The 13,982-nt window shown below is 37.3% G+C and overlaps 1 protein-coding gene across 11 annotated transcripts in view; it reads right to left on the bottom strand.

Annotated features, from left to right (window-relative positions):
* The window catches only part of BTRC (beta-transducin repeat containing E3 ubiquitin protein ligase), a 191,103-nt gene that overhangs the window by 73,662 nt on the left and 103,459 nt on the right, over positions 1 to 13,982 (bottom strand). For 8 of the 11 annotated variants that reach the window (XM_053668501.1, XM_037159411.2, XM_037159413.2 and 5 more), the window contains one exon: positions 12,520 to 12,597. The exons of the other annotated variants lie outside the window; for them this stretch is intronic. In XM_053668501.1, the coding sequence (XP_053524476.1) occupies positions 12,520 to 12,597 (78 nt within the window). The remainder of the gene's footprint in view (positions 1 to 12,519; positions 12,598 to 13,982) is intronic. 11 annotated transcript variants of the gene reach the window in all.

Raw genomic sequence — 13,982 nt, 5'->3', positions numbered from 1 at the left:
GGGAGAGGGAGGGAGAGGGAGGGAGAGGGAGGGAGAGGGAGGGAGAGGGAGGGAGAGGGAGGGAGAGGGAGGGAGAGGGCGGGAGAGGGCGGGAGAGGGAGGGAGAGGGAGGGAGAGGGAGGGAGAGGGAGGGAGAGAAACATTTATGTAAGAGAGAAACAGCGATCAGTTGCTTCCTCCTATACATGCCCCAGCTGGGAATTGAACCTGCAACCTAGGTATGTGTCCTGACAAGGAATTGAACCCACAACCTTTTTGCATACAGGACGATGCTCCAGCCCTCAGCCAGGGCCATAGAAAAAGATTTAAACATAACTACTTAAAGGCAGGAGGTAGAAACTAGTGGGAAAAACTGACTGACTTTGAAAGGATAACCATGCTGGGTAAGGTCCATGTTTATGTGCTTGTTCCCTAAGGGTACGACTCACCAGTCCACTTGGTACAGGGTGACTAAAATTCAATTAGAAAGCCACAGTCTATTGGCCTGCGATGTCAGAGGATAGAGCTCAGGGCTACCACACTGGCTGGAAATTGAGAAGAGAAATCATAGAAAATAGAAAAAGCCATGGGGGAGGGAAAAAGCATCAAAACATGCATATAAACTCCCCTCAAATCCATGGCTAATCCCCTAAGCTACATACACGAGTGGGAGACTCCAAGGATTCCAATGGAAAGTAACAGTTGTAAGGCTGAAAGATCTGGGCAGAGATCTAACTGCTGCCTATGAGGGAAGACACAGTTTATAATTTGATTCCTACTAAATTAGAGGGGCTTAATAAGCACCTCAAACTTTCCAATGAAAACTTGAAAGACCCTGCATAAAGAATAAGTCTTAGGACTCAGTGCAAAATCAAAACATACTTGCCCTAATGGATGCAAAACCAGACTCTATGAAGTCACAATTACCAGCCAGAAAGTTAATCGGTGGAAGATAAAAAAAACCATAGTCTTTCCTATGTGTCATTTATATTGCCTGCTATATACTAATATAAAAAAAAGTCCTGGCTGCTGTGGCTCAGTGGATTGAGTGCTGGCCTGTAAACCAAAGGGTCACCAGTTTGATTCCCAGTCAATGCACATGCCTGGGTTGCAGGCCAGATCCCTGGTGGGGGGCACACAAGAGGTACCACACAGTGAAGTTTCTCCCTCCCTTCCCCTCTGCCCATAAATAAATAAATAAATAAATCTTAAAAACAACAAAAACTTGTATACCTGAGAAGTAGATAAATGGGACCCATAGTCAAGAAAAAAAAAAGGAGCAAACAGAATACAACCATGAGAGGATACGGCTGTGGGAATTAGCACATAAAGACTCTAAAGAGGCTATAGTAAGTATGTTCAACAACTTGAAAACTGAAAATGAACCAAACGAATTCTAGAATTAAAGAGTGCAGGCCCTGGCTGGTGTAGCTCAGTAGATTGAGTGCGGGCCTGCGAACCAGATGACCGCAGTTCGATTCCCAGTCAGGGCACATTCGTGGGTTGCAGGCCAGTTCCCAGCAGGGGCCAGTTCCCAGCAGGGGGTGCACCAGAAGCAACCACACATTGATATTTCTCTCCCTTCTTCCCTTCCCCTCTAAAGATAGATAGATAAATAAATAAGTAAGTAAGTAAGTAAATAAATAAATAAATAAATAAATAAATAAATAAATAAATAAATCTTTAAAAAGAAAAAAAGTGCAGTATCTGGCCCTGGCTGGCATAGCTCAGTGGATTGAGTGTGGGCCTGCGAACCACACAATTGAGGCTTGATTCCCAGTCAGGGCACACACCTGGGTTGCAGGCCAGTTCCCAGCAGGGGACTCACAAGAGGCAACCACACGCTGATGTTTCTCTCCTTCTCTCCTTCCCTTCCTCTCTAAAGATAAGTAAATTTTTTTAAAAAGTGCAGTATCTGAATTTAAAAATTACTGGATGGGCTTAAAAGCAAATTAGAGATGACAGAAGAAGAGGTCTATGAAATTGAAGACGGATCAACTGACATGACTGAAATTGAAGAACAGAGAAAGAGAAAGAAAAAACAATAGAATCTAGTTATCTGTGGGACAATTTTCAATGATCTAACACATGTTTATTTGGAGGCACAAAAAATATAGAAATAGTGACTAAATATTTCTCTAATTTGGTGAAAACCATTGGCTTACTGATCCACGATCAGCAAACTCCAGGGAAATTAAAACAAAGAAAACAAAATTTAGGTCCAACACAGTAAAAACTGCTGAAAACCAGAAAGACAAAACCTTAAAGCGGCCAGAAGAAAAAGTGATTCTGCAACAATGTAAATAGCTGCAGACTTTTTACCAAAACAAGGTGGGATAGAAGATAAGGGAACAACATTTTTAAAGCACTGAAAGAAAAAAAGTCTCAAACCAGGTTTCTTACTATTAGAAAAAAGAATCATAAATTTAAAAAGGAAGAAATCTAGAACAGACTATGGTGTTGGATTAGAATTAGGGGTATTAATGTGAACTCATGGCTTTAAAAATATAAATATAGGTATAAAGTACAAGTTAATATTTATATCTTGCATTCTGAATACCGTTCTGCACTAAAAGGAACCATAGCTCCCTGGAGAAATAGCTGATATCAGGACTGAACAACAAAAATACAAAATGAACCTGGAAATACCCAAGGAATGAGGAGATGTCAAAGGGGCACTCATTTTCCCAATATGGAATAATCTGAACATTAAAATAAAAGATGTTAATAGACTGCAATGTGTTACACATTTCTTAAAAGATACAAGTTACTCAAACAGATACAATAAGAATCAAAATCGAAATAACTCTATACCTATTAAAGAAGTTGTTATTAAAAATCATTCCAAATTAAAAAATATTTAAATTCTTTCCACCACACACAACCCCAAAAAACAAAAACAAAATAACCTCTTCTGGCCCAGATGGTTTAACTGGTGAATTACATTAAGCTTTAAAAATGAAAAAACACCAAGATCATACACCCAACACTTTTGGAAAATAGAGGAGGTGGTGAAGACTTATCTTAGGAGATCAGCATAACCCTGACACCGAAACCTGACACAAAAAACAGAAAGAAAACTACATATTCCTCATGAAGACAGACATAAAAATTCTTACTAAAGTCAATTAATGTTATTCACTATATTAACAACATAAAAGGGAAAAAGCATTTGACAAAATTAAACACCCATTCATAATTTTTTAAAAACCTCAGCAACGTAGGAATAGAAGGGAACTTTTACTCAAAAGAGAATCCAATCCCATTAAAGAAATCTAAAAAAAAAATGTCAACTCACATCATACTCAGTGATGAAAGAGTTATTAACACTGTCCCTCTAAGACAGGAAACACAGTAAAGATGTTTTCTTACCATATCTATTCAATATTCCAATAGAGCAAGAAAAAGAAAAAAAAAGGCATATAAATTGGAGAAGAAATGAAATTGTCTTTATTTACAAATGACAGGACACAAGGTAAAAATCCTTTGTATCTACAATAAACAACAAACAGAGTGAAAATATTTACAATAGCATTGCAAAACTTTTGCTAAATTGATTCTAAAATTTAAATATAAATGCAAAGTATCTAAAATAGACAAAATATTAAAAATAAAAATATGGAGGACTCGCACTACCTGATTTCAAAACATATTAAAGCTACAACAGTCAAGACTGTAATATAATCATCCTGGGCACTCTCAGGGAATTTGTTTTAAGACAACTCACCTCTCTCCCACAAGGACACCAAAATCCTTGAATGTTCAAGTTTCTTATACAGAATAGCATGGTATTTGCATATAACCTATGCATATCCCCCCACATACTTTAAATCATCTCTAGATTAGTTGTAATAACCAATACAATGTAAATGTTATATGAATAACTGTTATAACTATATTGTTTAGTGAATAAATGACAAGGTAAAAAGTCTGTACATGTTCAGTATAGATGCAACCATTGCAGGCCTCACTACATAGTAGCCATCATAAACAACGTAATTTTTCCTCCCCAAATATCTCTGATTTGCAGTTGGTTGAACAGATGGATGTGGAACCTGGGAATACGGAGGGCTGACTGTATTTGGTGTAAGGACAAATACCTCTAAAAACACAGGATCCTGAGCTCATCCTCTGTCATGTTAGGGACTTAAAGTAGGAGTGGGTCAGAGCCTCAGCCTCTGTCACCCCTTGCTCTTATTGAACAGCAGCCTTTCTTCTCTAGGAGGTTCAGAAATAGATGTATAAAGCCAACTAAACAGCTACTTGTATGGCCAACTGATTTTTGACAAAGGCGCCATGTAATTCGATGGGGAATGGAAAGTCTTTCCAACAATGGTGACAAAACAACTGAATAAAAAAGCATGGGGGTGTTTCTATCTTTGTTATTACAAGGAAAATAAAGTGCAAAAAAAAAAAGCACTGGGAAAATAATGAATCCCAAATTTACATCACAACACACATCAGAATTAGAGATGGACCATAGTCTTAAAGATAAAAGCTAAAACTTATAAAGCTTCTAGAAGAATATAATCACAGTTACAGGGTAAGAATTGATAGATGGACTTCATTAAAAAATTAGAAACTTATCAAAATGCACCATGAATAGGCAAGATAGACCGTAAGAAAATATTCAGAATACATATATCCGACAAAGGACCAGTAGCTAGAACTCAGTACAGTACCACAACTCAGTAAGAGAAACAAAGCAATCTGTTCAAATGGCAAAAACTTAGAGACATCACAAAATAGCTGAACAGCTAATAAGCACATAAAAACATACTCAACATATGCTTATGAAAAAAGCTTTATATAAGAACATCCATGGCAACTTCACTTATAAAAATGGAAATAGCTCAGGTGTCCATCAACAGAAGAATTGAAAATAAACTATAGTACACTGGGTTGGCCAAAAAGTTCATTTGTTTTTTTCCATACTGTGGCTCCAGTAGTGCTTAGTTGTCTTTAATTTCATTTGAAACAATTCCGTTAGATTGTATTACATCAGCATGCATTAAAAAAAAAAAACTTACTAAATCTGGTGAATTTTTGTGCAGCCATTTTAATATTGAAGATGGAAGAAGATACACAACTTTATCAGTGTATTATGCTGTATTATTTTAAGAAAGGTAAAAATGCAACTGAAACACAAAAAAGATTTGTGCAGTGTATGGAGAAGGTGCTGTGACTGAGCGAACACGTCAAAAGTGGTTTGTGAAGTTTCTTGGCACTACTGACATTTTGGCCAAATGATTCTTTGCTGTGGATTTAGTTGCCTTATGCATCGGAAGATGTTTAGCAGCAGCCCAGCCTCTAGCCATTAGAAGCCAATAGCGGGAGACAGCTGATATACTAAAAATATCCAAATCAATGAAGCTATTGGTAAAAATAAAAAATGTGTCCTTTATTTTACAGAAAAAATTAAAGGGACCTTTTGACCAACCCAATATTTATTCAATAAAATATACAGTAAGAGAATAAACTACTGATATTTACAGTGGCACAGATGAATTATATACATATTTGTAATCTTAGACTCCTAAAATGTATGATTTTATTACATGAAATTCTAGGAAAGGTAAAACTAATCCATAGCAGTGAGCTGATCATGTTTGATTCACTGGAGGTACGGAGGCTGTCTGGGCAGGAGACCAAGGAAACTTCCCTGGGCAATGAAAGTGTTCCGTATCTTAATTTGAGCAGAGGTTACACAGTGGACAGACTTTTCCTTTTGTCCTCATAAATAGGACAAAGTGAGTATAACACACTTAGGAGAACACTAGATAGATTCAGGAAACCTGTTCTAGGCTTATAGAAGTTTCCAAAATAAAGCTATATAGGCCTTTATTTCCTAGACATTCCATCCATAAAATGGGTATATGATCTTGTTTATCTCCCAAGGAAGTTACGTAGATTAGTAAACTAAAACTTATCACAATTCTTAAATGTAAGAAGACTAAAAAATTCAATATTTTACTATTATAAGACTCCTTCCAGGCTATAATTAAACTAGTGAGTATAACAGCCACAAGCAAGATAGGTTCTGTCCCCACGCGTCATTTGAAAAGGTAGCTTCGCTGCTGAACCAGAGGCAGAGTTTTGCGTTGAAGTACTTTAATATGTTTTTATGCTACATATAAAGCACCTGAGCGTAAACCAGTAAGATGCCTTGCTGAAAACTACCTTTGTGAAAGCAGGCTGTAATTCTGAACAAGTTTTCAATTTTCACACTGCTGCTAGGGTAAAACATTTTAAAGAGTTTAATTTTTTACAATGGATTCAATGACATAGGATTATCTAACAAAGTAATGGCTAATCAATAGAAGGTTTAGTTGTCAGGTGAAACATATAACACACTAAAAGGGATTGATTGCCAGACTTCTCCTTATTTACTAGAAGGTATATATTTAAAATGACACAAACTTGTTACCAGGCTGCATTCTTTTAACCTTGCAAAAAGCTGCTTAAGAAATCTGTTCAGCAGCCCTATAGCAAAACAAGATATAGTATAATGAAAATGGCTGGTGATTGCAGGGTGGGGAGTGGGGAAGACGGGGACCTTGAGATATATGGTAACATTAAATCAAGTCCCCAGCACGAATACGGGACAGAAAAAGCAAACTGGAAAGCGACATCTAGGAAAGCTGGAACTGGGGTTTAAAAATGTCACACAGATCTACTGAATCTCACTCAATAGATGCAAAGCTGTATTTGATTTCATTCCATGTTGCTCTTAGGGCAGATTTTTTTAAGGACCCATACAACTGGGCATAATAGGCTATTCCCCTCGCCCCATTTTCTTTTCCTTCTTCTTCTTTTTTTAATGGTACATCCAGATTTAGCACTGAGCACAAAATGAATTGGGCCCATATGGACTTCAACCAGCATATAAGCTGTTTCCTTTATAATTTATTCACAATATCTCAAGTCTCAATATGAAAATATACTTTTTATGGTCATTGCAACCCAGGAGTTCAATAGTATTTTTTCTACTAAGTTAGTGATTACACAATTTATCAAAGCATGATTACACTGAAATAAAAATAAAACAAAACACCAACCCCCTATATAGTCTTCCTTCCTCAAAGTAATTTTAAGAAAGCTGGTTATTAAATTGCTGCTTTTTGAAGAAGGGTTTTTGTAGCTAGACACAAATTGCCAAAGCATGTTAAAAAAAAAGTTATTAGACTCTGAAGGATTCAGCCAAAGTGGGAAGTTAAATAAACAAATCACTTCATCAGACTTGGAAAGATCACTTTTGTCTTACTTAAGAGACCTACATTAATTACCTTTAAGGTCTTTTACATGAACTGTTTAAAATAAATACAATTTATTTATTTATTTCAAATGAGGTACGTCTTCCAAAGTATTAAATAATGTCTACAAATTCAAAAGCATCTTTATAAATAGGTAATTAAAACAAATGAATAAAATTAAGTCAAGCTGCAAAACATTACCCAGGATGCACTGTGATTTTTTTTTTTTTTTAATAAACATCTCAGGCTATTTTTTTCCATCCAAAGCCCAAAGCGATTCAGGAAAAAAAGGGGGGGTAGGAAGTTTTGTAGGGGAAAAAAGCACACATATATAATGAAATAATGCCAAACCCCCAAACTAAAGTATTTACAAGATAGTCCCTTAAGTATAGTTTGTCACATTGCAATTACACCTTGCCTACTGCCAAGTCAAAGTGCTTACTATTGCCACTAGGGGGAGAAATGTCTTAACAAAAAGCAACGGCAGATAGAGAATGGGTTTTCTTGAGCAATTATCAGAACAAAGCTCCCTTGGCTATGTGTACCTTCTAATTACTCAATACAATTAAAATGACTAACCTAAAACAAATAGGAAAAAACCCTGCCTGCCTGATATCAGAGACTTCATTAAACCTTTTCCCCCATCAATCAAATCAAAAAGAAGGGAATGCAATCATATACAAACATTGCAGAGCTATTAAAGGAAGTAAATCAGTGAGTTTGTTTTTAAAGAAAGAAATGAAGTGGCTCTCTTGAAAAAAGAAATGTCATGGTATTTACCCATCTGGATGCTGCCTGAAAACAAATTGTCCTCCAAAGAGCAGAAATACAGTATGCTTTCTCTCAGCTCACTGGCTTATGAATGACTTTTTGTTGTTGCTATTGTTTTGTTAATATACACTATAATGTCATTTTCTGTGTCAGTGATGTACTTTTTTCCTCCCAGTCATCCAACTGTATAAGGGAGCTATGCCAATCACTTTCATGCTTATCCTGGGATGGTTTCACTTTCACTTCTTCACTGCTGTTTTTTTGTTCTTGTTTTTGTTTTGTTTTGGTTTTTGGTGGATCTCCTCCAAGGTAATGTTTAGAAAAACATAGGAATTTGGGGAGGATGGGTACAGTGGGCAAAGAAAACAGCTACTTACTCCTTTTAAAGACTTACGTAGTTCCTTTTATAAGGGCCAGTCATTAACAGAACATGACAACAGAGTCATTTTTCTTTCAGCTGACAATTGTGACGTTTTTTCCAACAGCGTGCAAGGTGTTGAAAACCTGGCAGCTGTTACCTCCTGGGATGAAGATACTTTTTTATCGTCCCCTGACAGTTTAACTCAGTGGGCCAGCACCTTTAAAAGACTGCAAAGTATCCTTGAAGAGGATGGAAGCTTGAATTACTGCTCCCTCCCTAATCAATGTAAACCCTCACTGCAGGTGAAGTCTCCATCTATAGAGGTGCATGAGGGAGGAAAATGTAATGCCCTGAGCCAGATGGTTTTTATCTTGTTTTTAAAGAATAAAGGAACAAGCTAACAAGGGAGACAGCTACTTTGTTAGCTCCTTGGCCTCTCTCATGGCTTTGCATCCCCAGGGTTCCAGCTACACAAGAGAAAGAATACAGAAAAACGTAAACACTTAAAGAAATATAACTAGAGGGCTGGCATCACGCTGCTTTCAAAGCGTTGAGAGAGTTCTACTCAATGCTTTATTTATCACTGCCCACGTTCTCAGGATGGTAAGTGGACACATACACAAAGGGAATGGGGGGTGGGGAAAGGATTAGACAGAGGTCACAATTTACTCAATTACAGAGAAAGGCAGGGCTGACAGATCCTATTAGCGCCAATATGAAGGAAAGAAGGAGTTGCATGTTGTAAGGCTACATTTTCAGAAAGCAATGAGTACTTTCACGTATCCTCCCAGGCCTTTGCCCTTGTTTGCAGATATGAATAAAGGCTGTAAAAACAATTGCTATGGTTTCCCTGACTTCACACTTTAGGAATAAAAGTAGAAAGAAAATTGTAGCCACTTTGTGCATCCTTTAAATAAAAGTTCATACTTAATGCCAAGATGTAAGATTATTCTGAAAGACTAATCTGTAAGATTATTAGAAAATTAAAAGGATACATTGCTCCCCCCACCCCAACTCTCCTGCCTTCTGATGATGGAAAAGCAGGGATACAAAATGAGTGGGTGATGTAGGAAGTAGCGTCTCCTGACTTTCTCCTTCCATATTTTCTTTTTGTGCTAATGTCTTTATCAGGTTTTGAAATTGTGGTTATGGTGGCCTCATAATACAAGTCAGGAACTGTTCTTTTCTTCTCTATTTTCTGAAAGAATTTGTGTAAGATTGGTGTTATTTATTCCTTAAATGTTTGATAGAATCACCAGTGAAGCCATATGGGCCTTTTGATAGTTAATTGAGTTTCTTTCATAGACATGGGGCTATTAAAATTTTGTTTCACCTTGTGCTGTATATTTTTCAAGGAATTTATCCATTTCATCTAAGTTGCCAAATTTTTGGTTTAAAGTGGTTTATAATACCCACTATCCTTTTAATGTCTGTAAGAATTGTAATGATACTCTCCGATAATTAAATAACTGTCCAAGTTAACACACAGTAGTCATATTGTATCAACAATGGTAAAAGCACACTTTAGAATAAAATAAACTATAAAATTAGTTTAAAACATCATTAAACTTGTCAGAATGTAACTAAGCATTTTCAAATCAATGGCAAAAGAGTTCCTGAAATCCCATTATAAATATGTACAAGAGAATCTCAAGTTAAGTATTGGCCTCCAAGTGGCAAATCCCACTTACATCAATCCAGGTTTCTAAAAGGGCAGCCTTGGCTTTTTTTTTTTACCTACAATAACTTTCTAAAGTGGGGGGCGAGGGAAGAAGACAACACAAGCAAATGGCACTTCATTATTGTCATATGCAATAGAGAAAAGAAGGATTTTAAACAGCTTATATATTATGTCCAACATTTAAAAAACCGGCAGTGGGGTAATCAAGTTCAGGGCAGTCCTGGACAGCTGCCCTGTGACCCGCTTCTATTGACCCCTGTTATTCATCACTCTTCCCTACGATTGAGAGGGCGAGCTCCTAGGGAGTGACCACCACAATAGACAGACACAAGCCAACAGTAATCTGGTTCAACCAAAAAACCAGATGGCACTGCAATAAATTTACAAATCTGCATTCATGGGGCTGTTAAAACACCCAGAAGCTAAAAGACTCCGAAGGCCCCAGGAGGATCTCCTACTTCCCTATTTCTAAAGGCCATTTCTCTTTCCAAGAACATTGAGTTCATGCTCTTCACAAAGAGAATGGAGATAAAACCCTTTACAAAGAAAGGGGGTGGGGAGAGCCTCCTGACCTAATTAATCTCCAGAGCTTGGATCTCAACACTGACAGAATCAGAAAAATCATTTTGGAGTACCAGAAGGGAAAAAAGGACAAAAATGGCTAAATTAAAGTGGAGAGGGTGAAGTGAACCTGCTAAAAAGTGATGGGGAAAAAAAAACACATTAAATTTCTTTCAAATACTGCACACAGCAGATCTTGCAAGTAGAAAATGATTCAATAATGTACGCATTTATTTTTAAAATGAATCAGATTAGTCCCATGTGTGACCTGCTGGTCCATCTGTATGTGCTGGACTTAATAGGCACGATTCTCTCTCTTGCTTCAGTTTGAAGTATGAGAGAGATAAATTTAGTTTAATTTTCAACAGATCAGCCTATCCATTTTCCAAATGGACCATCTGGATAAGCCTATTAAAATTAATTTATAACTTTGTAGAGTTAAAATTCGTTTGTTAGCTTAAATAAAGTTGCCAAAACTTTTTGTTGTGTCATTGGTTTCTGACAGTTGTCTCCATCTCCAAATCTCAATATTCAATGTTGTCCTATTTATTTACATTTACAGATCAGTTATTTATTCCCAAATAATGGTGTAACATACAGTAAATAAAAAAATGAGTGTCACAGTTTCAAGTAAACACTATATGTAAACTGGAGTCAGAAGCAGAAGCAACACGCTGGCGACACTGGGATCTGGGTTTCAGAGCCCGGCCTAGCTAAGCAAACCATCTACTCTCTCTAAGCCTCCATTTTCTTCATCAGAGAACTGGACATCGTACCTAGAACTTTACAGGGCTAATGTGAGGACTGAACGGAATACGTATAAGGTTCATGGTGGGTACTCAACAAATATTAGATTCCCTCCTTTTCTAGAATAATGCCATCAATACAATAAGAACTATTCTTTACTGCTGGTGCTTATCTTATCCAATTTTATATTAAAAATAAAAAGCTGGAATAACTGAAAAAAAATACAAAAAGTAAAACATCACTTGTCAAAAAAAATGAAGAGGTGCTATCCCTATTCTCTCAGAGCGCTGTAAGAACTTGTTTTTGGTGACAGTGGGAGAGGGCAGACGTTAGAGGCTGCTGCTACAGGTAGTAAGAGCAAATTTTCTTGACCAAATATTTTTTGAGCATTTTAATTTTTAAAAAGAAAGCACTATGGAATTGAGCTTTTAACTAAAATGTGTTATCTTTGGAGAGTTTGGAGACAGTGGTGAGTTAAAATACTTTAAGTTGTCATCAATAATGGTCTTTACTTCTAATAAAGGCAAAGAAATACAACTCAGAAGGAGCTAACTCACTATAGGCAGATACTTTCTGATTATTATTCTTTTTAATGTATGGAGAATCTTAAAAGAAATATAAGGTTTCAAGTCAACTACTCTAACACCTGTACTTTTAAGAAGCATTTCAAGTTATCTTTCCTAAACAAGAAGCTTATTCTCCGACTTAGTTTTCACTACTCATAGCAATTGACTACCCTTTGCTGGTGTACCTAGGATACTTCTGAAGACTGAGAAAACAATGTTACCTGACTGAAACTGATGGCTATAGCCATATCAATTTCAGAGTACTCATTTTTTAAATATTTTATTTATTTTTAGAGAGAGGGGAAGGGAGTGAGAAAAGGAGGGAGAGAAAAGAGCAATGTGCAGGAGAAACATAGATCAGTTGCCTCTCGCACGGCCCCAACTGGGGGCCTAGCCTGCAACTCAGGCATGTGCCCTGACAGGGAATCGAACCTGCGACCTTTCAGTTTGTGGCACATGCCCAACCCACTGGGCCACACCAGTCAGGGCCAGAGAGAGTATTATTAATTTAAGCTCCAGTGCTTAAAGAATGGCAAATTAAGGGTTTCCTGTCTTTTGTTTTGTTGTTGGTAGCCTTTTAAGTAAGACTGAATTTCATACCTGTCTAAGTGAATTCTTCTCTGGTATTATCTTCCTAGGGGGTTCGCCATTATTACAGTCTTCTCTCTCTGAGGAATTCTGTGAAAGAAAGTAAGCTTTAATTCACTTCTCATTATCTTCCGTCTTATTCTGTGGGAGTAAACTGAATTACATTTCTAATTCAGTGAGCCAGAATACCATGTATATTTATGCATTTATTCATTTGAAGATTTATATACATACACTTATATGAAGGAAAACATATGCCCATGTATATAAACAAATGTATGTAGGGATCCAGGTGGCAAGTGTTTTATCCATATTTAAGTGCTGCCCGGCAAATCACATTCATTAGAAGTCTAGTTTACTGCTTTTTGAAAATGTAGGATCTGACACTGGACATAAGAAAGCTCTAGTCTATAATTAGCTGATAAAAACTTAAACCATCATTTTTACGCTTGATCTTAGCCAAAAGGCTGAGAAGCGATTAAACCATCATTTTAAAATCGTCACCCAAGAATATGTTTTTTGCTTCTAGAGAGAGAGGAAGGGGGAGAGAGAGACACATCAGTTGGCTGACTCTCACCTACACCTCACATGGGGATCAAACCCACAACCTAGGCATGAGCCCTGGCCTGAAATCGAACCTGCAACCTTTTGGTTAGGGGAGGACACTCCAACCAACTGAGCCACAGTGACCACGACTGCTTTTTTTTTAAATCCTCACCAGGGGACATACTTACTGATTTTAGAGAGAAGAGACGGGAGGGAGAGGGACATGGATGTAAGAGTTAAAGACTGATTGGCTGCCCCTCATATGTGTCCTGACTGGGGGACCAAAACTGCAACCTAAGCATGTGCCGGGACAGGAATCGAAATGCAGCCTCTCGGAATGTCCAACCTGGGGCCGGTGGGCCACGTGAGGCCCAGGATGGCTGTGAATGCGGCCCACCACAAAATCATAAATGTACTTAGAACTTTTTTTTTTGCTCATCAGTTTTCATTAGTGTTTGTGTATTTAATGTGTGGTCCAAGACAGCTCTTCTTCTTCAGTGTGGCCCAGAGACACCCAAAGGTTGGACAGGATGATACTCCAACAGAGTTACATGGGCCAGGGCTCAGTTTTAAACTACACAGTAAATGTTTGGTTGGTACAGGTTTTCAAAATCTGGTTCCTAAAAGGTAGTTCTTTCTCTTCCTCCTCTTCTCATATTTGATTTTCTTTTCTTATTAAAAATAGCATAGCACTTAGCTCAAAACAACATTTAAACAGTAGTTTAAGATTAGAGCCCGTTCTTGCCACTATTACCTTAAACAGCAGTTAGAAAACCCTAAAATGTCAATAGGAATTTTTTTTAAGATTTTATTTATTTTTAGAGAGGAAGGGAAGGAGAGAAAGAGAGAAATATCAATGTATGGTTGCCTCTCCTGAGTCCCCCGCTGGGAACTAACCTGCAACCCAGGCATGTGCCCTGACTGGGAAT

The sequence above is a fragment of the Artibeus jamaicensis genome, unplaced genomic scaffold (genome assembly GCF_021234435.1).
Source record: "Artibeus jamaicensis isolate MK-2021 breed Jamaican fruit bat unplaced genomic scaffold, CSHL_Jam_final contig_490, whole genome shotgun sequence".
NCBI classification, from domain to species: domain Eukaryota; kingdom Metazoa; phylum Chordata; class Mammalia; order Chiroptera; family Phyllostomidae; genus Artibeus; species Artibeus jamaicensis.
Note: the sequence above shows the minus strand (reverse complement) of the source record. Positions and strands in the feature narration are given on the sequence as shown.